The 21,632-nt window shown below is 29.8% G+C and overlaps 7 protein-coding genes across 8 annotated transcripts; 3 read left to right on the top strand and 4 right to left on the bottom strand.

Moving 5' to 3' along the window:
- The first annotated feature begins 438 nt into the window (after positions 1 to 438).
- Positions 439 to 2,604, top strand: LOC117155658 (ras-related protein Rab-30). Its single transcript, XM_033331874.2, has 5 exons — positions 439 to 866; positions 1,092 to 1,175; positions 1,278 to 1,461; positions 1,888 to 2,039; positions 2,119 to 2,604. The coding sequence occupies exons 1-5, from the start codon at positions 780 to 782 to the stop codon at positions 2,227 to 2,229; spliced, it is 618 nt and encodes a 205-aa protein (XP_033187765.1). The 5' UTR covers positions 439 to 779; the 3' UTR covers positions 2,230 to 2,604.
- A 1,320-nt stretch (positions 2,605 to 3,924) lies between these two features.
- On the bottom strand, positions 3,925 to 6,629 carry LOC117155654 (retinol dehydrogenase 12). Its single transcript, XM_033331869.2, has 6 exons — positions 6,178 to 6,629; positions 5,759 to 5,866; positions 5,495 to 5,668; positions 5,208 to 5,415; positions 4,911 to 5,109; positions 3,925 to 4,549 (listed from the first exon to the last, which is right to left on the bottom strand). Exons 1-6 carry the CDS (start codon positions 6,347 to 6,349, stop codon positions 4,355 to 4,357), a joined length of 1,056 nt encoding a protein of 351 aa, XP_033187760.2. The 5' UTR covers positions 6,350 to 6,629; the 3' UTR covers positions 3,925 to 4,354.
- Positions 6,630 to 7,359: 730 nt separating this feature from the next.
- Kr-h2 (transmembrane protein 33-containing Krueppel homolog 2) lies at positions 7,360 to 9,196 on the top strand. Its single transcript, XM_033331870.2, has 6 exons — positions 7,360 to 7,517; positions 7,907 to 8,074; positions 8,140 to 8,321; positions 8,425 to 8,492; positions 8,606 to 8,739; positions 8,810 to 9,196. The coding sequence occupies exons 2-6, from the start codon at positions 7,908 to 7,910 to the stop codon at positions 9,021 to 9,023; spliced, it is 765 nt and encodes a 254-aa protein (XP_033187761.1). The 5' UTR covers positions 7,360 to 7,517; position 7,907; the 3' UTR covers positions 9,024 to 9,196.
- An 861-nt stretch (positions 9,197 to 10,057) lies between these two features.
- LOC117155656 (small ribosomal subunit protein uS3-like) lies at positions 10,058 to 11,440 on the bottom strand. The gene is made up of 4 exons (XM_033331871.2): positions 11,286 to 11,440; positions 10,603 to 10,925; positions 10,343 to 10,530; positions 10,058 to 10,279 (listed from the first exon to the last, which is right to left on the bottom strand). Exons 1-4 carry the CDS (start codon positions 11,316 to 11,318, stop codon positions 10,095 to 10,097), a joined length of 729 nt encoding a protein of 242 aa, XP_033187762.1. The 5' UTR covers positions 11,319 to 11,440; the 3' UTR covers positions 10,058 to 10,094.
- Positions 11,441 to 12,273: 833 nt separating this feature from the next.
- RpS3 (ribosomal protein S3) lies at positions 12,274 to 13,581 on the bottom strand. Its single transcript, XM_033331873.2, has 4 exons — positions 13,502 to 13,581; positions 12,819 to 13,141; positions 12,559 to 12,746; positions 12,274 to 12,495 (listed from the first exon to the last, which is right to left on the bottom strand). Exons 1-4 carry the CDS (start codon positions 13,532 to 13,534, stop codon positions 12,311 to 12,313), a joined length of 729 nt encoding a protein of 242 aa, XP_033187764.1. The 5' UTR covers positions 13,535 to 13,581; the 3' UTR covers positions 12,274 to 12,310.
- A 694-nt stretch (positions 13,582 to 14,275) lies between these two features.
- Positions 14,276 to 16,793, top strand: LOC117155660 (cathepsin O). Of its 2 annotated transcripts, none has more exons than XM_076619041.1 (7): positions 14,276 to 14,543; positions 14,987 to 15,125; positions 15,307 to 15,542; positions 15,618 to 15,766; positions 15,835 to 15,900; positions 16,312 to 16,580; positions 16,657 to 16,793. In XM_076619041.1, exons 1-7 carry the CDS (start codon positions 14,358 to 14,360, stop codon positions 16,692 to 16,694), a joined length of 1,083 nt encoding a protein of 360 aa, XP_076475156.1. In that variant the 5' UTR covers positions 14,276 to 14,357; the 3' UTR covers positions 16,695 to 16,793. The 2 variants fall into 2 exon arrangements, with proteins under 2 accessions (XP_076475156.1, XP_033187767.1); XM_033331876.2 differs by having other exon boundaries at positions 14,279 to 14,543; positions 15,850 to 15,900.
- Positions 16,783 to 20,921, bottom strand: vermilion (Tryptophan 2,3-dioxygenase vermilion). The gene is made up of 7 exons (XM_033331875.2): positions 20,602 to 20,921; positions 20,154 to 20,323; positions 19,470 to 19,672; positions 17,741 to 18,100; positions 17,414 to 17,663; positions 17,245 to 17,338; positions 16,783 to 17,162 (listed from the first exon to the last, which is right to left on the bottom strand). The coding sequence occupies exons 1-7, from the start codon at positions 20,628 to 20,630 to the stop codon at positions 16,994 to 16,996; spliced, it is 1,275 nt and encodes a 424-aa protein (XP_033187766.1). The 5' UTR covers positions 20,631 to 20,921; the 3' UTR covers positions 16,783 to 16,993.
- Positions 20,922 to 21,632: the final 711 nt, after the last annotated feature.

Raw genomic sequence — 21,632 nt, 5'->3', positions numbered from 1 at the left:
AAAATGGAAGCATATAGATGCGTTTTCATTGAGACGATTCTTATGAGTAATTTATATTGAGACAAAACGACAAAATGAAATTACGAAGTCTATTGAAATTTATTTAATGAATTATTAGAAATACTTTAAATGTTTTCTAGAATTTAACTGTTAATTATTTAATTGTAATAGATAAGTAAAATAATTTTTTTATTTCATAAATATATTATGTATAACATTATTACCTATTATATTGCAAATAGCTATTATTAATTATTATTTTTAATTTTACAATTATTTAAATATTATCTATACAATTGTAACATACAAAAAACGAAATGGAGTAAAATTATTTAAGAATAAAATAAGAAATGATAGGGAATTTTGAAGTTTATACATATATATGTATGTACAATAGGCAACTTCAAAATTGTATTTTTTCTAAATCATGATAACGTCATAATTGAATGGCGGGGACGAGAGAAAACGTCATTTTGACAGAATGGCAGAAAATCTGGAAAGTTAGTCACGATTTCTGTTAAGTACTTGTTTCTGTGTTTATTTTATCAAAATGAAACATTGTGTATTCGGTAAATCGTAAAAATAGAAAATACCGAATAGTGTCACGAACAGTTTTCATTAAAGTTAATGAAAAAAAAGTGAATTTCATTAAAAAGAAGTACATTATAAAATTTCGGTCCATCGTTACAGTGAACGCTTGCGGAAATTGTACGTGTCGTGCTTGCAGATGCTTCGTTAGTTTTGCATAGGGTTTCTGACCGTAATACGGTACGAATGTGATGGAGGATTACAAATTTCTCTTTAAAGTTGTGCTCGTAGGAAATGCGGGTGTCGGCAAGACTTGCCTCGTGCGCAGATTTACCCAGGTATATATGCATACACATTTATATGATTAATTAAATCATATTAGTTATTAACAAAAGCATAAAAAAATTTGTCATAATAAATAAATTCGATTAATTTACATACTTTCTATGTAAACTGTTCCATCTGTTTTTGTGATATGATAATGCCTTATATGGATGGTCCAGTTAGAAAATAATACTCTAAATATGCATTCTTATTTATTAATATATACATTTGTCTTATAGGGATTATTTCCCCCAGGCCAGGGTGCAACAATAGGTGTTGATTTTATGATTAAGACTGTAGAAGTAGAAAATGAGAAAGTTAAGGTATGCATGTGATGTAATGCATTATGATTCATCCAATATATACAGATATACTTTTTCAGAATAATTTTGTGCTGTGCATACTTAATATTGTTCTTCTTTTAGCTTCAAATCTGGGATACTGCCGGTCAAGAAAGGTTTCGTTCAATAACACAAAGTTATTATAGGTCAGCTCATGCTTTGATTTTGGTTTATGATATTTCCTGTCAACCTACATTTGATTGTTTACCAGATTGGTTAAGAGAAATTGAAGAATATGCAAGTAATAAAGTTCTTAGGATATTAGTAGGTAAATAATATATGTTATTTTTCATCAAATTTCTCTGTTTAAGGCTTTATTCTGAAGAAAATAGAGTTTGAACATGTTTAGTTAAGAATCAGTCTAGCACACATATATGATAAATTTTCAAACTTATTTTTCTCTGAAACAAAGCATCTTTAAAAGAGTTTTGTTCTACATTTCTGACTTATTTTCACATATAGAGTAACTTCTTGTCAATTATTTAGTCTTGTCTAATCCAGAATTACCCATGTTTAAGTAATCATAATAAGTATATTATATTGATAAATTTTCAATCTCGACTTTCTTGAAATCTAAACAGAAAATCAAAAAGCTTTATTCTATATTTTCATCCACAAGGAATCATATTGTGTCTATTTTTACACATTATTTAGCCAGACTCTGTATATTAAATATATTTAATTATTTCTTTAGGTAATAAAATTGATCGAGAAGACAGAGAAATACCAACACATGTAGGAGAAGATTTTGCACAAAGACATGGGATGTACTTTTTAGAAACTTCTGCTAAAGAAGCAGAGAATGTAGAACGGCTATTCATGGAAATAGCAGCTGAACTTATGGAGGTAATAAGATGACAAATCTCTTTCATAAATAATTTTTATTTGAAGATTTAACTGTAATCAAATTGATATATTATTGTAGCAAGCACGCAGTAAAGAACTACCTAGATATGAAACAAATGCAACTTCTATAAATGGAAAAACAACATCAATTGGTGATACAAGTAACTGTGGTTGTAGTCGACTTTCTTAACTAGCTTTTATATCTATTATTAAGTCATTCAGAAAATGCATAATTTCAGTTGCTAAATATGTACGTAGAACACTATCATATAATTTTTATAGAGTACAGGGATTGAATGCAATATTAGTCAATCTTCTGCCACTAAATAAAAAAAATTCTAATATTAGAACATCTTTGATATTATATGTTAGCATCTAGTGTTATATCATGCAGATTATATTGACAATTTTGTTGCAAAAAATATATAATATTTAAGATTAAAACGAAGTTTAAGTATGTTGATAAATATTTGTTCTCATATGTGTTCTTATAGATATTAACTAAAGTCTTTTTGTTATAATTTTATGATTGCATTATTTGAATAATAAATAAGTTGGACGCCTGTTTTTTGACATTTAATGTTGTGCCCATAAATGGAAGTTTATTATATGTTCTATAATATTCTTATTATGTCAGAAAGTACAAATAAGTATTTCATATTTGGTGACTGAATATGAAGTCATTACAAATATAAGATTTCTACTAAAAAATGTAAGCCTAATATCGTCCAAGATTTTTCCAAATCCGCAGTATACACAAAAATGTTTGCTGCTTTAAAAGTCAAGTGAAACTTAAAATGAAAGCAAAGTTCCATATATGTACTATTTATTATAAATAGTAAAAATTGTTATGAATAATTTTTTACTTGATCATTGCTTATTATAATAAGTGTGACTATGATTATGTTAGCAGCATTTACACAACCAAAGTTTTGTTGTATCTTTTAAGATTTTATTTATAATTCTGGCAGAATTAATGCTTGTCCCGTCTATGCATTGTTCGACGTTGTATTTTATAGATTTTTATTAGTATTTATGTTTATAAATAAGACATTTGTTGTTCGTACTATTATATCAATAACACAATTTTTTAGCACATCACTCTAGTCTTTATACCTTTTTATATTTTAAATACAAAAAATGAATAATAACTTATACCATCTCATGTTTTTTATGATTACATTATTACATAATGGGTCACCTCCACTTTTTATAAGTTTTCATTAAGAAAATTAAATATATGTACATTATGTATTTATTTTCTATATTTCACACAATTTAAAAGTTGAATACTTATAAAATAAAATCATGTATGGATATTCTTCACGAACATATTTGAAATTGTTTATCTGTATTTGTATTGATAGCTGCACATCATATAGTTTGTATTAATATTAGATTACAATGCGTAGGGAAATAATAAAACATTTCATGTAATTTCTCAAAAAGTTTTATTTAGTGTGTTTAACTTATTTCAAATATATAACGACATTGTATATTGTATTACTTAAAGTTGTTGTGATTTTTATATAATTATGTTGTTTTAACAGCATAAAGTTTGTAAGTAGATTTTCAAATTACTGTCTACTCGCAACTACTGTGCAATAATATTTATAGTTTTAAATAATATAAAACATGCATAAAAATTTACAATAAAATTATACTGATAAGAACATATCAGTTTGTGTACAGATAAAAGATAATTATAATAAGCCTGATTTTTAATTTGATTAAACAAAACTCGACAAGAAGATGTCTTATAACAAAAATATTGAACCTGTGTATTGTTTGAAACGTAGTCTAAAATATAGAGATAATATATATTCTATGTTATACAAACCGATCGATAATAGACTTAAAAGGTACTATAACAAATGACAAACGATTTTGTTTCGTTCTATAACATTTTTTATTTATAAAACTATTTTATACGAAATGTGTTCACATTTTATATCTAATATACACATAATGTAAATTAAAATATATTGCAATTGGGTATCAGAATGAATTATGTTATAGAAAGTATACTCCATATTATTCTTAATTGGCAAGATTTGCAACGCTCTCCTGCCATATAAATTTGTTGTAAAAGTTTCAAAATTTCACTTAATAATGTTCTACATAAATAAATAAATCAGAAATATATGTACATTCATTTAAAAGGTTATTCCTTCCAAATGAATATGATTATTATACTATTAAGATATATATATATATTTATATATGTATAATTGTAACTTTACTATTTACTTCGTACTATAAAATTCATTTAAGTACAAAGTGAATAAGATTAGTATCTATAATTTAAATTTTCACTATACATACTGAAAAAAATTATTTAGCTGTACTTGCTGAAGAGATAATTCAAATAATTTTTTTTGTATAGATAAATTTAAAGCATCTGGATGACCTTCACTGCGACAACAATTATCTATATATATACCACCACAATTCTCAACTGCTTTATTTACAGCTGCATAGACAATTGGAGTAGCCCCTTGTCTGGGAGTCTAAAAAAAAATTTATTATTCTAATTATAATTATAATACAGTAGAACTTCGTTTATCCAAACTGCTTGAGGGACAAAGTAGAATTTGAATAAGAGCTACTGCTATGAGCTTCAATAATAGAAGTTGACGTTCAAACTGAAGTTGAACAACAATTTTAACCCAAATTGTGTTAAATTATATATCAATTTAAACAAAACAGATGGATATGTTGACTTCAGAATATGCGTACGTATAATTGAAACTACACTTGAGCATAGTTTAAATGATAGAGACTCAGTTACGAGTTCATATAACTGACGGTATATAAAAACTTGTTCCTATAAACGGGCTTCGAAGTTTTACTGCATTTGGATACATTTACCTTAAAAAAATATTGAGTAATTGATTTCAATTTCCAAATAAAAGAATGTATAAAAAGTTCTGTATATACTACTCCAGGATGTACAGAATAAACTTGTATGTAATACTGCTTTTCTTCTAGAAGATGCTGTAATCCTTTTGTAAATATTTCTTGTGCCAATTTGCTTTGTGCATATGCAAATTTAGTAAGGAACTTTCTCCTAATTAATGAAGAGAATTTACATCAATGAATCTATGAATTGTAAAAGAGAACCAATATGAAGTGCAAAATAGAATGATAATATAGTTGTTAATATACTTGTTGTTAACATCATTGAAATTAACTTCCCCCAAGAGGTGAGCACAGGAAGTAACATTAACAATTCTACTACATCGTTCAGGATGTCCACCAATTTTCAATAATGGCAATAGTAGTGCTGTTAATAAAAAATGTGATAAATAGTTTACAGACCACTGTTTTTCAAAGCCATCTATTGTTTCTTCATAAGGACTAAACATGACACCAGCTACAAATAGTAAAATTATACTAATTTTGATTTAATAACCTTTTACATATTTATGTTATTTACTTATTAATTAAGTTACCATTATTAATTAAGACATGAATCTGTTTATAGTCTCTTTTTATCTCCATAGCAAATTGCTTTACAGACTTCAAAGAAGTATTATCAAGTTTATATACTTTTGCTTGTCCACTCTTGACACCAGATTCTCTAATTTGAAGAATAGCATTCTCACCTGCAGAAGGTGTCCTACAAGCTGAAAAATTTTTTATTTTAAAATTTATATAAAATATTGAAAGAAATAAATTTCATAAATAAATGGAACTTAGTTAGTTTTTAAACTTACCAATTATCACTTCCATATCAAGTTCTAAAAACATTTTTACTACTTCAACTCCAATCCCCCTAGACCCTCCTGTTACAATTGCAACTCTTCCTGGTTGAGGTAAACAATCTTGAGAAAGGAAAGGAAATATATATACATCAAAATATCATAATTTCTTATTAATTATAAACATTTCATTAATACATTTCATATTATCTTAATATTTATCGACTTTTTTTATTAATATATACTAATAGTTTTTTTATTTTTTTCTTAAAAAATACATTTAGTTACATAATGTTAACAGATTATTATAATTTTTATTGCCAGCAGTTTCTTTTTATAAAGACATAAATTCTAATATACTGCTTCCACGTCATACCCTAAATTTTAAACCTATAGAAAATTTTACAAATGCACCAAACATATTTAACACTTACCATTTTTATTTCTTTTGCTCTTTATCCATGTATTTATGAGGTCTTTGATAGCTAGTAAATTATATTTTACGTTCCATAATAATTCTTCGACTATCAAAGGGCGATTTTGTCGTAACTTATGATACACGAAACCACTTGCAACTATAGTACAAATCGTGCCGATGAGCAGCATTCTTCTAAATTTACTTTTAGCAATTTAAAAAGATTTATTTTCTTTTTACAATTTTGAAGACAAATTAAATCTTGTGCTAAAGTAACGATTACGGGTAAAGCAAAGAATCGAGTTAAAATAAAAGTCGAGTATTTTCTTGCTTCGCTCCTTTATACTTCCGTATGTAGATTAAAAATATTTGTACCGTTATTTTCATACTCCCAGTGTATACTTTGCATTTGTTAAGTGTAAATGAAGAATGTTTTTCAGATGTATTCATGAGCGTGTATATTACATCATATAATTCGATTTTTCAATAAAAACATTAGTTTCAATTTTATATTAATTATAAAGGAAATATATCTTCATTAGGTATTACTTTAATATTTATTTAATTTAAACGATAACTGTAATATCACAATTTACGATTATGATATTACGGTTATTGCTTATTAAAAAATGATTAAAAAGCGTTTTACAAATCATATTTCCTTACTTAAATCGAATTTACTAATAAATAAGAGTCAAATGCTCTTTTTATCATCGTTCCCACGAATAATGTGTTGTAAAGTATTCATTTTTAATTAAAATATCTCATAACCTTCTAATTCTCAAAAATATCCTTCAATCTATAATACATCTTCATTAATAAAGATTGATTAAAAATACATATCTATAGATCGCAATAATTTTTTTGAATTATTAAAACACAAGTGCATATAATATCAATGCGTGTAGTTACAAATCAAAATTAATTACAAATTAAGATAAATGATTACTTATGCTATAATAATATACTAATAAATATGTATTTACGTTGCAGATAATGTACGTAATGAATGCATCGGTAAAAGTTATTATTTCTAAAATGTAAAAAATGTTAAAATAAAAACACCGTTTACATAGCGTATTTTTTTTCTTCAAAAACCAATTGTTTTATAATTCAATAAAATACCAGTAGAGTGCGGTAGGCAACGGATAACCACATCCACACCATCTATCAGAGAAGTTAGAAATCTTTAACTCGAAACTCAAAGTAATTATTAAGATATCTGAGGAAATTATACATATGTAGGTAGCAAATTTACGCAGATGCACTACGTTATTGTATTCATTGCAATTTTCGTTTATGCAAGTGTTTGTAGAAATTGAAATTTTTCTATTTAGTGAACAAGCGTTTAATTACAAAGTAAGTACTATTTAAATGATTACAATTGAAAAATAATTCATTGATACAGAATATAGTTTGTAAATAGGATTTTGATACCTAATAAAAAATTGGGTTAAATATTTCCTAAAAGCATTCACTTTTGTTTATATCTTATAGGATTTAAAACTTTTCCTAATAATAGTAAAACTAATAAATTTTTAACCTATATATGGAGGTATTGTATATTTAACATTTTATTCAAATTAGTTGCTTTCACTTTAGAAAATAGGACGCAATTTACATATTTTTGCCATATTTTTGAATGCGTTTTTCAATAATTATTTTAAATGTAATGAAAATGTGAAAGATTTCATATAAATGATACAGAATCTAGAAATTGTAACGTTTGAATTATCTTTAATATACAGAATGGCAGATACTACAAGTGCAACACCAGAAGATACTTCAGTACACATGGAGAAAGGCTGGTTTGCTTTGAAGCAACACATCATTGATAATAAGATTAAAGTTGGATTATGGGTTACAAGACTTTTCACTCTTATATTTACTATTGGTTATATCATTCCAATATTTGGGTATGTTGTTACAAATTATTTTATCATATGAATCAGAAAATTAAATTTTGTATTTTATATTTCAGTAATTCTTATAATATTTATTATAAAGTATTAATGAGTAATGCAGCAACTAGTGCACTACGCCTGCACCAAAGAGTGCCACATGTTCAATTGAATCGACAATTTTTGGAACATTTATTTATTGAAGATTCCTGCCATTATTTATTTTATTCTTTAATATTCCTCTATACTGCTCCTGTTACATGTATCCTTTTTATATGATAATAGATATAAAGTAAGACACTTCTTGGCTTAGATAGATTTGTCACAAAATGTAATAGAATTATTTTTCCTCAATTATTAATTAGTGGTGTTAACTCCTATATTTTTATTTGCATTGATGCATTTTGCTAGTGGTTCTCTTACATTGCTTGATGTAAGTAAAAAGATTTCATTTTTCAATGCTGAGTCATATCATGCTAACATAACTCTATGATGCACAGTCATCATTGTGGTAACTAGTAGTTATTTTGTTCTTTTTTAATTAAGTGTTTAGGACAAAATAGCTGGTGGGGAGCACGCCTGTTAATATCTCTGGTGGAGTTTCAATCACGAAATATTTTGCGACTTTGTGCATTATCTGAGATAATCATCTTACCTTTCACAGTTCTTCTTGTATTTACGTACGTATTAACATTTATTAATTTTCTGAAATTAGATATACAAATAATTTATAAAAGCAACTACTTACAGGGGACGTGCCGGTTTATTGACACCATTTATTTATTTCCAATTCTTAAAATTCCGTCTCGCATCACAAAGAAATCCTTTCACCCGTAATGTTTTCTATGAAATCAGAAATGGGCTAAGTTCAGTCTCAAGGAAACCAACAATGCCAGTTATAGTGCGACGAATAATTGAAGGTCTATTATCACTTACACAACAAATGGCTCCTGTGCGTCAGTAATTTTTCAGTTAAAACAAGTGTATTAAATAATAAAAACAAATTTCCTAGGGTTCTAGGGTCCATGTAATAATAATTTCATATAAATGAATGACAAATTGAGTGCAAATGTAAAAAACAACAAACTTATGATCTGTTATTCAAAATGAATATGAGAAATACCAAATATTTAAAAATTTTAATTAATATTTGTGCCCCTTTTTGATCATAAATGATAACAGGTTTTTGGGGACTGTTTCATACAGTTTATTAAGGAATTAGATTTAGGATTTATTTACTAAACACCAAAATAAGTATATAAATAAATAATTATAATAATTGAATTTTTAATATTTCATGATCTCTAATATCGATCTGCAATAAGATTATAATTATGTACTTTTAAATCATATAGAATTTAAATGAGTGCATAGTACAATGTGTTCCATACAATGAATATATATAAAATTTAATCTAATGTATTGTATTTTTCAGTTCTTATAATTCCAATATTGTTACTTAGTTATTAAACAATAATTAAATTTGCATTATAATATATGGAGAGAACTATGGCAATATTCATTAACGTGTATTAAGTTGTAACATATAAAATGTTAAATTTCGTGGTTTCAATTTTTTAAATCTTTCTTTCTAACAGTTATTCTTATCTTTGTAACTTATTTCATATAACATTTTCATTTTTACGTGTATAAATGCATCTACTTTAAAACTCAGTGGATTAAAAATAGACACCTTATATGTTATAACACAATATGTAATATTTCATACTACTAGATATATTTTCGCATCTTTTTAAAGCGTCTTTGATCGTTTACACTGACCCCCTCCACTTTATTCGGGAAGGAATCAATTAGTATCAAAAACATATTAACTAAATAATGTTTTCATTATTTCACACAAATATGGGTCATTCCATGGATTTCCTGGTAAAGCGATATGTAGCAGTGGATAGTTGTCTCAGTCATAGTTATTCTTCAAAGATAATTTAAAATAATTTTATTACAAATGAATGTCATTTAAAAATTATCCTCAAAAGCTATTTAGAATAAAGTTTATTTAACATTTGTATATAAATTACACCGCAAGTGGTATTGGTTGTGGCAAATCCTTCGATGCTTTCACTTCAGATGTTGGTTGTGAAGGAAACACCTCATCTTTTGGTTCAACAATCGACACAGAATCTGGGAGAGGTTTTTTAGGGCCTGTCTTGCCATGAGGATCATAAGGCAGCATAATCTTCACTTTGATACCAAGTACACCTAACAAGAAATAACAAATTAAGTTAGAACCTGTTTTTATCATTAATTTTTTGCCAAACATACCTTGTCGAAGCAGGACATGACGGGTTGCTGTATTTACATATTCATTGGTTGGTTCTCCAGAATGAATCATCAAACCATCAACAAATTTCATGGACTTTGCTCTCTGTCCACGCAATTTGCCACTAACAACCACTTCGCAACCCTTTGCTCCTGATTCCATAATAAAGCGGAGAACTCCATAGCAGGCTCTGTAATTGCATAGAAATAGTACAATTTATGTACGAGAAGTTTACATAAATTATATAAATGTTTAAACTAACCTTCGTACAGCTAAACCTCCAATTAACTTGAAACGCAGAGACTCAGCTTGCGCGATAGCGCAAAGACCTCGAGTCGCAACTTTCTCCGCATACAACTCAATGTTCTGTGCTTCCTTAAAGTTAAATCGCTTCTGAACCACAGAAGTTAATTCTCTTATTCTCCGACCCTTTTCCCCGAGAACGCTCTGCGTATGCGTTGCCAGCAATATTATCTCCGTTCGATGGGGAGTAACACGTACCTCTACCCCTGAGTAGCCATCCTCCGAAAGTTCACGAGTTAAAAACTCGTTTAATTCTGCTTTGAAGACACCGTCTCCGACAAACTAAGAAACAGAGGTAATTACATTTAATATACACGATTATAAAAGGTTGTAAATTAACAAGTAAGTACGCGTCTATTAATATAAACGTAATTTAACCGAATGTAAAGTAGAACATTGGCTAACATATTTCGTTTAATATGATAATGCACATAAATTATTTCAATGTCCAAGGAATATTAAAAATGTTTGAGACATATGGTGTAGGTTACGTGTATCAAACGAAAACACCACGAATGTATTCATTTCATACGTCATTTATGTTTGTTTTTGGACAAAATATTCCTTATATAATTTTAATTATCATAACGGACATCATATCTTCACAAATCATTAAACATAAATTATGAAAATATAATAAACCTTTCTTTTTTTCGAAATAGAACGGCCGTCCATGTTTGACGCTGAGAACACGATAGGAGTCGAAGACGGAAAAGGCACAACTGGAAGCGGAAATAATACTTTAGCACGTTGTACATGATATCATGCGAGCTTTAAATTAATGTTCCTGGTAAAAAGACATTGGTTATAAATATCTACAACAGGTGTCCCTTTTTCACAAAAAAATGTTAACACTTTTTTTTCAATATAAGAAAATTAAAATCGAAGTAGTTTAATATTATTAGCAGATTCATGAGAACAGAAGGAAGTTAAGAAAAACACTAGATTTTTCAAACGTACTTTTTGTATACAATATACGGCGAAATATCTAAACGCATTCTTTGGAATTATTATCCTATAAGAAATATGCATGTCGTTAAACGATAAGTTCACTGGATAACGCTTACCCCTAACGTGCTACTTGTTTGTATGTAAAAAAGGGACAAACATATTGTTGAGCACAATTTTACGTAAAACAGTAATGTAACAGCATAAATGTAATAAAAGAACACTTTGGAATAACATGATATATAAAGAACTATTGTAAAAGAATAAATATTTTTTTTATGTGAGTTACAATAGAAGACAGATCATTTTATATATTTTAATTTTTACGTGTATAAATGTATTTACTTTAAAACTCTTTGAATTAAAAACAGGGGACACTTTATATGTTATAACATAATACATAATATTTTGTATCACCAGATATATCTTCATATTTTTTAAAGCGTCTTTGATCGTTTACACTGACCCCCTCCACTTTATTCGGGAAGGAATCAATTAGTATCAAAAACATATTAACTAAATAATGTTTTCATTATTTCACACAAATATGGGTCATTCCATGGATTTCCTGGTAAAGCGATATGTAGCAGTGGATAGTTGTCTCAGTCATAGTTATTCTTCAAAGATAGTTTAAAATAATTTTATTACAAATGAATGTCATTTAAAAATTATCCTCAAAAGCTATTTAGAATAAAGTTTATTTAACATTTGTATATAAATTACACCGCAAGTGGTATTGGTTGTGGCAAATCCTTCGATGCTTTCACTTCAGATGTTGGTTGTGAAGGAAACACCTCATCTTTTGGTTCAACAATCGACACAGAATCTGGGAGAGGTTTTTTAGGGCCTGTCTTGCCATGAGGATCATAAGGCAGCATAATCTTCACTTTGATACCAAGTACACCTAACAAGAAATAACAAATTAAGTTAGAACCTGTTTTTATCATTAATTTTTTGCCAAACATACCTTGTCGAAGCAGGACATGACGGGTTGCTGTATTTACATATTCGTTGGTTGGTTCTCCAGAATGAATCATCAAACCATCAACAAATTTCATGGACTTTGCTCTCTGTCCACGCAATTTGCCACTAACAACCACTTCGCAACCCTTTGCTCCTGATTCCATAATGAAGCGGAGAACTCCATAGCAGGCTCTGTAATTGCATAGAAATAGTACAATTTATGTACGAGAAGTTTACATAAATTATATAAATGTTTAAACTAACCTTCGTACAGCTAAACCTCCAATTAACTTGAAACGCAGAGACTCAGCTTGCGCGATAGCGCAAAGACCTCGAGTCGCAACTTTCTCCGCATACAACTCGATATTCTGTGCTTCTTTAAAGTTAAATCGCTTCTGAACCACAGAAGTTAATTCTCTTATTCTCCGACCCTTTTCCCCGAGAACGCTCTGCGTATGCGTTGCCAGCAATATTATCTCTGTTCGATGGGGAGTAACACGTACCTCTACCCCTGAGTAGCCATCCTCCGAAAGTTCACGAGTTAAAAACTCGTTTAATTCTGCTTTGAAGACACCGTCTCCGACAAACTAAGAAACAGAGGTAATTACATTTAATATACACGATTATAAAAGGTTGTAAATTAACAAGTAAGTACGCGTCTATTAATATAAACGTAATTTAACCGAATGTAAAGTAGAACATTGGCTAACATATTTCGTTTAATATGATAATGCACATAAATTATTTCAATGTCCAAGGAATATTAAAAATGTTTGAGACACATGGTGTAGGTTACGTGTATCAAACGAAAACACCACGAATGTATTCATTTCATACGTCATTTATGTTTGTTTTTGGACAAAATATTCCTTATATAATTTTAATTATCATAACGGACATCATATCTTCACAAATCATTAAACATAAATTATGAAAATATAGCAAACCTTTCTTTTTTTCGAGATAGAACGGCCGTCCATGTTTGACACTGAGAACACGATAGGAGTCGAAGACGGAAAAGGCACAACTGGAAGCGGAAATAATACTTTAGCACGTTGTACATGATATCATGCGAGCTTTAAATTAATGTTCCTGGTAAAAAGACATTGGTTATAAATATTTACAACAGGTGTCCCTTTTTCACAAAAAAATGTTAACATTTTTTTACAATATAAGAAAATTAAAATCGGAATAGTTTAATATTATTAGTAGATTCATGAGAATCATTCATGAGATTCATGAGAAGAATTCATGAGAATAGAAGGAAGTTAAGAAAAACACTAGATTTTTCAAACGTACTTTTTGTATACAATATACAGCGAAATATCTAAACGCATTCTTTGGAATAATTATCTTATAAGAAATATGCATGTCGTTAAACGATAAGTTCACTGGATAACGCTTACCCCTAACGTGTTACTTGTTTGTATGTAAAAAAGGGACAAACATATTGTTGAGCACAATTTTACGTAAAACAGTAATGTAACAGCATAAATGTAATGAAAGAACACTTTGGAATAACATGATATATAAATAACTATTGCAAATGTATAAATATTGTATTTGTCAGTTACTCTTCTTTATTCGGAAATTATGAAGATATTGACCACCATTATGATACTAATTAAATTTATTTCTTACGGTCCTGGTGTTATCGACATACTCATACATATTGTGATACACCTTTATATGAACGTTATATACGTACATTATATTGAGTGATGCAATAAAGATATACATGTGTATAGGTTTTGTTGCTTTGTCGTGAAGTACCTTGCTTCGTAATTATCTTGTACCCTCGATATGGAGTGGAGGACAGTGGCAGTTATAGTGTTGGTAGTGAGTTTATGCTTTTTGGCGATACCCATTAGGGTGAGCCCTGATACTAGCAACGGAGATCTTAAGCTTTTTCAAAATTATGTCATGCGCTATAATAAATCTTATAGAAACGATCCAACGGAATACGAAGAACGGTTTAAGCGATTTCTGGTAAGCTACTAGAGATTACTGTTTGTGAAGCTACTATATAATCGGTAAAATAATTCGCATGATTGTAAGTATGGGCTATGTCACATTCGTTACTGGGTGTAGGTTTTGAAAATTTCCCGCGTCCTTACGGATCATTCCTGTTTTATTTTTATCTATTTTTTATCTATTTTTTTTGTCTATAAATTTTCGAAATGATGATATTCATTTAGATAAAAAATGGACCAGTTTGATAACGTAATATTAAGTATGTTTACAGAATTGAGAATCAATTATAAAATTCAAAAGTTATTATCAAGCAACATCATGTTTGATAAAACTAAAAGTTACCCAGTGCTCATAATAGAACTCACGTGTATGACAAAATAAAGGAAATAATAAATTATCTTTTCAAACTAAACTGAAACTGAAAAAAGCACATTAAGTTAATTATGTTTCTATTACAGAAGTCGTTGCGGCATATAGAAAAGATGAATGGTCTTCGACCATCACAAGAAAGCGCTTATTATGGACTTACTGAATTTTCTGATATGTCAGAAGATGAATTTCTGTCGCTAACTCTCTTACCTGACTTACCAGCACGGGGTGAGCAATAAAATCTTTTGAAAGTAACGCGATTTTTTAAAAGCAATCTTGAAACACGAAATTCAAATTAAAACAAGCTCATACTAAAAATTTTGTGATATTGATTTCATTACATTGATATAAACAAACAAGTCATGATACGGCATAGATATTTAATGTGAATAAATAAATAATTCATTAGGAGAGAAGCACGTGAATGAATCTTATTATCGCCGACATCATTTGTTACAATCTACTAACCGGGTGAAAAAATCGGTTAGTATACCTTTGAGATTCGATTGGAGAGATAAAGGAGTAATTACGCCAGTACGAAATCAAGGATCTTGTGGTGCTTGTTGGGCTTTCAGTACCGTTGAAGTGGTTGAATCGATGTATGCAATCAAAAATGGAACTTTGCATATGCTGAGCATACAAGAAGTAGGATATTTAATATATGTTCTTAATTGAGGTAAAAAATGAAGGTAAAAATCTTTTTTCTGATTTCTTTGATAGATGATTGACTGTGCGAAAAACAGTAATTTTGGATGCGAGGGTGGGGACATATGTAGCTTGCTCTCGTGGTTGTTAGCGTCTAAAGTTCAAATATTTCAAGAATCAACTTATCCGCTTGTAGGAAAGACGGGTATGTGTAAACTCGGGAAGTAAGTATATTGAAATAAATAAAAATATATTTAAAGGATATGGAACACGGACAACAATTAATTTTAAGATACTGTTGTTGCAGAATGATAGACAAGGCATCCGGTGTAAAAATACGGGATTTTAATTGTGATAAGTAAGAAAATTGCATTATATACTGCATGACATTAACAATTTCAAATGAAAGATTATATTTAAGTATTAGACATTCTCAATCGATAAAAAAATGAGACGTAACGTATTATGGCATAAATGTGTGTTGTTTTGTACATGTATAATTAGCTATAAATGTCTTTCTTACATAAGCTAACCGGTTAGTGTTATTTGTATGACATGTATGCGATGATACTATTAAGAAAGAATCATTTCTTCTTACGAATCTAATTGAATGAAAAGTTATTTGAAAAGTTAATCAAATTTTGCTAAATTAAAAAAAAAAAGTTTTCATTTATTTGTTAACTAAATAGCTGTTATCTAGAATCTATAACGAATAATATTCGCCTGAAGCGTTTGTCGTTAAGAAGATTAAAGGTTTAACGGATTTTAGTTTCGTAGATGCAGAAGATGAGCTGTTGATAACAGTGGCCACTCATGGACCAGTGGCGGCAGCAGTAAACGCTTTATCTTGGCAAAATTATTTAGGCGGTGTAATACAATATCACTGTGATAGTTCCTTTGATAATCTGAATCACGCTGTGCAGATAGTAGGATACGACAAATCAGCTGCCATACCACATTATATTATAAAAAATTCATGGGGAACAAACTTCGGCGATAAAGGTTATATGTACATAGGAATAGGCAATAATTTATGCGGTATGGGCTTTTTATCTTGTATTTACACATAATGGAAACTTATTAATTTTATATCGAATTTTTTTTTTGTTAACAGGCATAGCGAATCAAGTTTCGTCATTAGATATTCTTTAAGGTGATCGATATAAATGGAGATGTTTGAAAAAAGTATTTTATATATCGATCCTAAGATGTATAAATGTGTTAGAAAGTGACTATAATATTAATAACAATAACATTCGTAAGATTGTATTTCCAATATTTGTTATACAATTGCGGCCATTTGTATATTTTTTACAAATATTCTAATATATATGTTAAAGTAAAATAAAATAAAATAGATTTATGTCGTCGTTTCTATATTTATGCGTTTGATACTTCATTACCCATCCTACTTACGTATCTTAACATTCATGGTATCGAGTCTTATTTTTCTATGTATCATCCACTGTACATCCAGAGTTTTGATTATCATCAGGATTCCATCCGTTACAGTCAATGGATAATTTTGTCTTCATTTGTTTCGTTAACGGCGGAATCATATGGCGAGGGATCAAAAATGTGGACAAATTAAATAAGTCTAAAAATACTTTGTACCGGTCACTATCAACGAAAAATATAAGTTATTAATGAAACACGCCATTTAGAATATTTTTCATAAAAACATATAAATAAATATACCAACCTTAGAGTAGATTTTAAGTATTGATATCCCGAAGATCCTCCGGTTCCAAGTTGTTGGGAACCAATCATTCTTTGAACCATCAGAACGTGATTATCTGGCGGACAAAAAAGAAATTCAAGTATTTTACCCACTTATAAAAGGCTTAGATCAAGTAAATACTTTTTCTTACACCTCCATTTGGTAATTAGAGAATCGATATCCATTAATGCGGTCAAAATTTGATGAGGTTGACTAAACCTTGGTTCGTCGCGGTATAACGTAATCATCACCGCACCTTGAAGAGCGCCGAACACGAATTTTCTCTCTCCTCGAGATACGAGCGCATTATGAAGAGATTCGTTGAAGATCGTCTCGAATACTGCTTTCCGAGAACGTACATTTGCCAAATGATAATTTCTGACTTGTTCCTTTGTATGTTTCTATGAAAACAATGAGGAGTATTAGCGCTTCTCCAAAATAAAGTTATTTGCATACCACACGTAAAGCAAATGATTACTTGAGCAAGTTGCTCCTGCTCGACGAGGAGTTCCTCGACAGATTTTTTGTATTTTCCCCAGAAATCAAAGTCATGAGGTTCTAGACCCGGTGTCCTTGCTAACCATTTCTGAACAAGGCAACTGAGACTAGGTTCATCTTCCGAACGTTTAATCGCTTCGATAGCTTTTGGATCCCTTCCGAACGCTCTGGCGTAACTTTGATTATACTTGACTCTGTGCTCCTGTTTCACACCCAACTTATTCTCCAATAAACGAAACTGTAGCGATTGAAAACCCGAAGCTGGGCATAGGTAGTCTCTAAATGCCATAAAATCCAGCGGCGTCATGGTTTCCAAAATTGTTACTTGGTCCACTAGCAACTGGAAGATACATGTTCGTATGAATATCGAAGAATGTCATCTTTTGAATATTAGACATTTTCAATATCGAAAATATGTACACCTTTAAGGTCTATTTATTGTCTTTGTATACAGACGTTCAATCGATCTTACCGAGTCTACGTCTAAGCAACCGTACTTGCATTTATATGGTTTCCGCGTTTACGCTCCTATCGTACGAGGAAGAAGTAATCATTAAGATGGGTAGTGATAACTTTTTTACAGTTATTCTAATAATCAAATTTAAAAACAGAGACATGAAAGAGAAATAAAAAATCAATAACATTGAATATGGTCGTAACCCAAATACTAGTCTTGTTATGGTTTCTGGTGGAAACATTATTTTGAATAGCAGCTTTGAAAGGACACGATTGTATCCCGTATTAAATCCCACTTACTTAACCCTGCTACATAATTTTTCAATAGAACGAGAAAAAAACGTGGTAACCACACCTGTATTCTGTGGTATGGAAAGAGCGCCAATGCGCTTGTTACCTAACTGATCTATGCGTGTCAGTGCGGGGTGTCGCATATCGTCCAGCGGTATTAACTTACTTAGATCCCACTGTTATTTCTACAGTTCCCACAGTCTTTCTTATTCCGGCATGAAAGAGGAGGAGAAAAGTGATAGTAATGAAAAAGTGTCGCATTGCTAAGAACCTTGATCCGCTTAGCAAACTTCCATATGATTTTGATTATACGACAATCGTAAAAAGCGTACAATATTTTAAAGAACATTGTTTTTAAAACAGACGAGCTTGTGTGACTTATAAAAAGGAAAGAAATATGAGTTTACAGAGAACAAATCCTATTAGCGCAAGTCGAACTTGATTTTTCATTTTTTCCTTGATTATTTGAATTTATTTGATAAATATAAAAGTTTTCGTTATTTAATTAATTGAAAATGCAAATGTCGCGTGAGAATGGAACGATATGTCTGTTTCTGCAAATGCGTGTTGCCATCTGCGTATTATCGTGTCTTGAAAGTTTCAAATATTTTTTGTAGTATTTTCTACTTGCGATTTGTAAAGTAGCACGTATGCCAATTTTGAAAGGTAACGTTTGAAATGTGATTAGATGTAACGTTGAAGCACCCTTTGTCATAAGTATCAATGCTCTAATTGGCTTCCGATTAAGGGTCGTTCACATTCCTTCCATCACTGTCATTGTCAACATATGGCCACTGGCCTTCTTTTCCTAGAGTATAGGATTACTCGACGATGTGCGCGTTGCGCGGGAAACCTATTTACCGTTATTTTCCTCTTTATTTAAACAATCTTTTATCGTTCAACCGTTTTCATCGTAACATCCATGAGATAGGATTATCTCAAGGACTTCCGACTTTGCTTACTTTTAATATGAGAACGATGCGGTTTAATCTCTTCAAGATTTCCAGCGTTCTTGATTCGTTCAGAACTTGGGAAATTCGAGTCTTCTGGAGAGCAGTGAGATTGTTAGAGGTACCATTGAAATCATAGCTGCTTGGTTCGGAGTTGAAAAGTACTCTGACCGAGTCCAATTCGTAGATAATTTGTTTGAACCAGAGTTCATACGCTATGGATTAAAAGTAGAAAAATATAATTCCTTTGGTAATCATTCTTTTTATCAAATTAAATTTCGTGTATTGCCCTTTTTACTTAAAAAGAATATACCAATTATTATTATTTGAAACACTATTTCGAAATTGAAGAAAACTGATCTTTCATCATTTTTCTTGTGCTATCTTTATCCTTTTTCATTCAATTGCAAGTATCTAATTTCTATTATCTATAAAGTTATTAAAAAAAGACGAATATCATGAAATATTGGAACATATATTGAAAAACGATAAAGAAGCTAGATAAGATATTTTAACTAAGAATGACAGTATAGTACCTGAAATAATTTTTAATGGCATAAGTAATATATTCATGCTACATATATTACTATAGAGGAACAGGAAATTGATTTTTGATTCAAATGGATAAAGTCAAACCTCTGTTGCATAATATAGTCCATAATTTGTTACGAATGTTGCAACGATAAAAATTATTACCCTGATGAGTGATGATAAAAAGATGTTCATCATGCACTTCCTTGTTATATTCGACGCTCAGTAACCTTTGTGCGGTTAAGATTTTATCCAATCGAAGGTATTCACCGTAAAGCATACCCGAACCTTCGGCCAACTGATCAGTCTCTTGATGATCAGTCTCATGATCTTCTCTAAAAACAAATAATTCAATTTTATCGTTAAATTTAAATTCATTAATTTATACGTTATTTAAAGCACTGCATATTCAATTCAAAATGTAAAGCAAATTATTTGATTCAAAATGACAGATATCATTTCGTATAACGATTAATTTTGATGATTATTTATTTTTAAATCGAAAAAATGATTATTGTCGGAGGAATGTACAATTTCATCATTTAAATCAAGAATTAGCAAGCATTACATAGATTTCGATATAACAAGAAAATATTTTTAAAAGATTACTTACGCAATACCACCTGATAAGGGACACGCCATCTTTTATTCTACCGAAAGTATCACGCGCGCTTCAAATTCTGTTTGTCGAATTATACTATAGTTATATATGGAGATAATGTGTCACTTTGAAACAACAATTAAAAGTTGAACAATAAATAAATGTCACGATAAATTGCAATGCTAACAATTCACTTTAGGCAAGCTCTCAGTTCAGGATGACATTTTGTCAAGTTTCAACGAGTACCACTCAGTTGCAAATAACATAAAGGAATACATGTTGTCAGCTAGGTGGTTGAGCCACAACTGAACAAACTGAATGACCACCGACTCGCGAAACTATCCCTCTTATATTTGCAAGTTGGACGGCACGTGAATGAACGATTGTTGATTAAGCTTCTTTGCTTGTCTTTCTATATTAGAAATCTATCTATAAACATTCTAGTATCTGCGAAGAATGTTATTACATTACTTCGTTTGATTATTGACAAAAGAATTTTATTTTCTACGGGTTATCATATATGTATATATGAATAGAAGGAATAGAGTCTTTTAATCGATAAGTCGATCCTTCTATTACACGTGTTTTTATTTCCGCGATTACAGAATATCGATCATCGAAATATCAAATATATAAAAATTAGAAGTTTCATCATTGATAAGTGGTCTCTAATCATATTAAAGATGGCATAATAACTAAAATGATTCAGAATTATAAACGATTTCATAAATTGTGAAATTCATCTTAAGTTATCCTACGATATGCTTATATATATCTTGATCGATAATGCAAAATCTACCTGTACGACTGTTAGAAACAAAAATGGTATTCGTTTACCTGCTCCGAAATTAATAGTCATAAATAGACATGTGAATGCTAGGTGTCGCGAGAATGAACTTTTTAAATCAGCATAGTTGCATGATCTAGACGATCGATCTCGCAAATTGTGTAATTGAGTGGCAAATTTATAAAATTAATTTTTTCACATTTCTTTATTGTTAACGAGTTTAGCAAATTATAGGAATCGAAGATATTTTTCCGAG

Source organism: Bombus vancouverensis, chromosome 6 (genome assembly GCF_051014615.1).
Source record: "Bombus vancouverensis nearcticus chromosome 6, iyBomVanc1_principal, whole genome shotgun sequence".
In the NCBI taxonomy this organism is placed as follows: Eukaryota; Metazoa; Arthropoda; class Insecta; order Hymenoptera; family Apidae; genus Bombus; species Bombus vancouverensis.
This window is presented reverse-complemented; position numbering and strand designations above follow the sequence as displayed.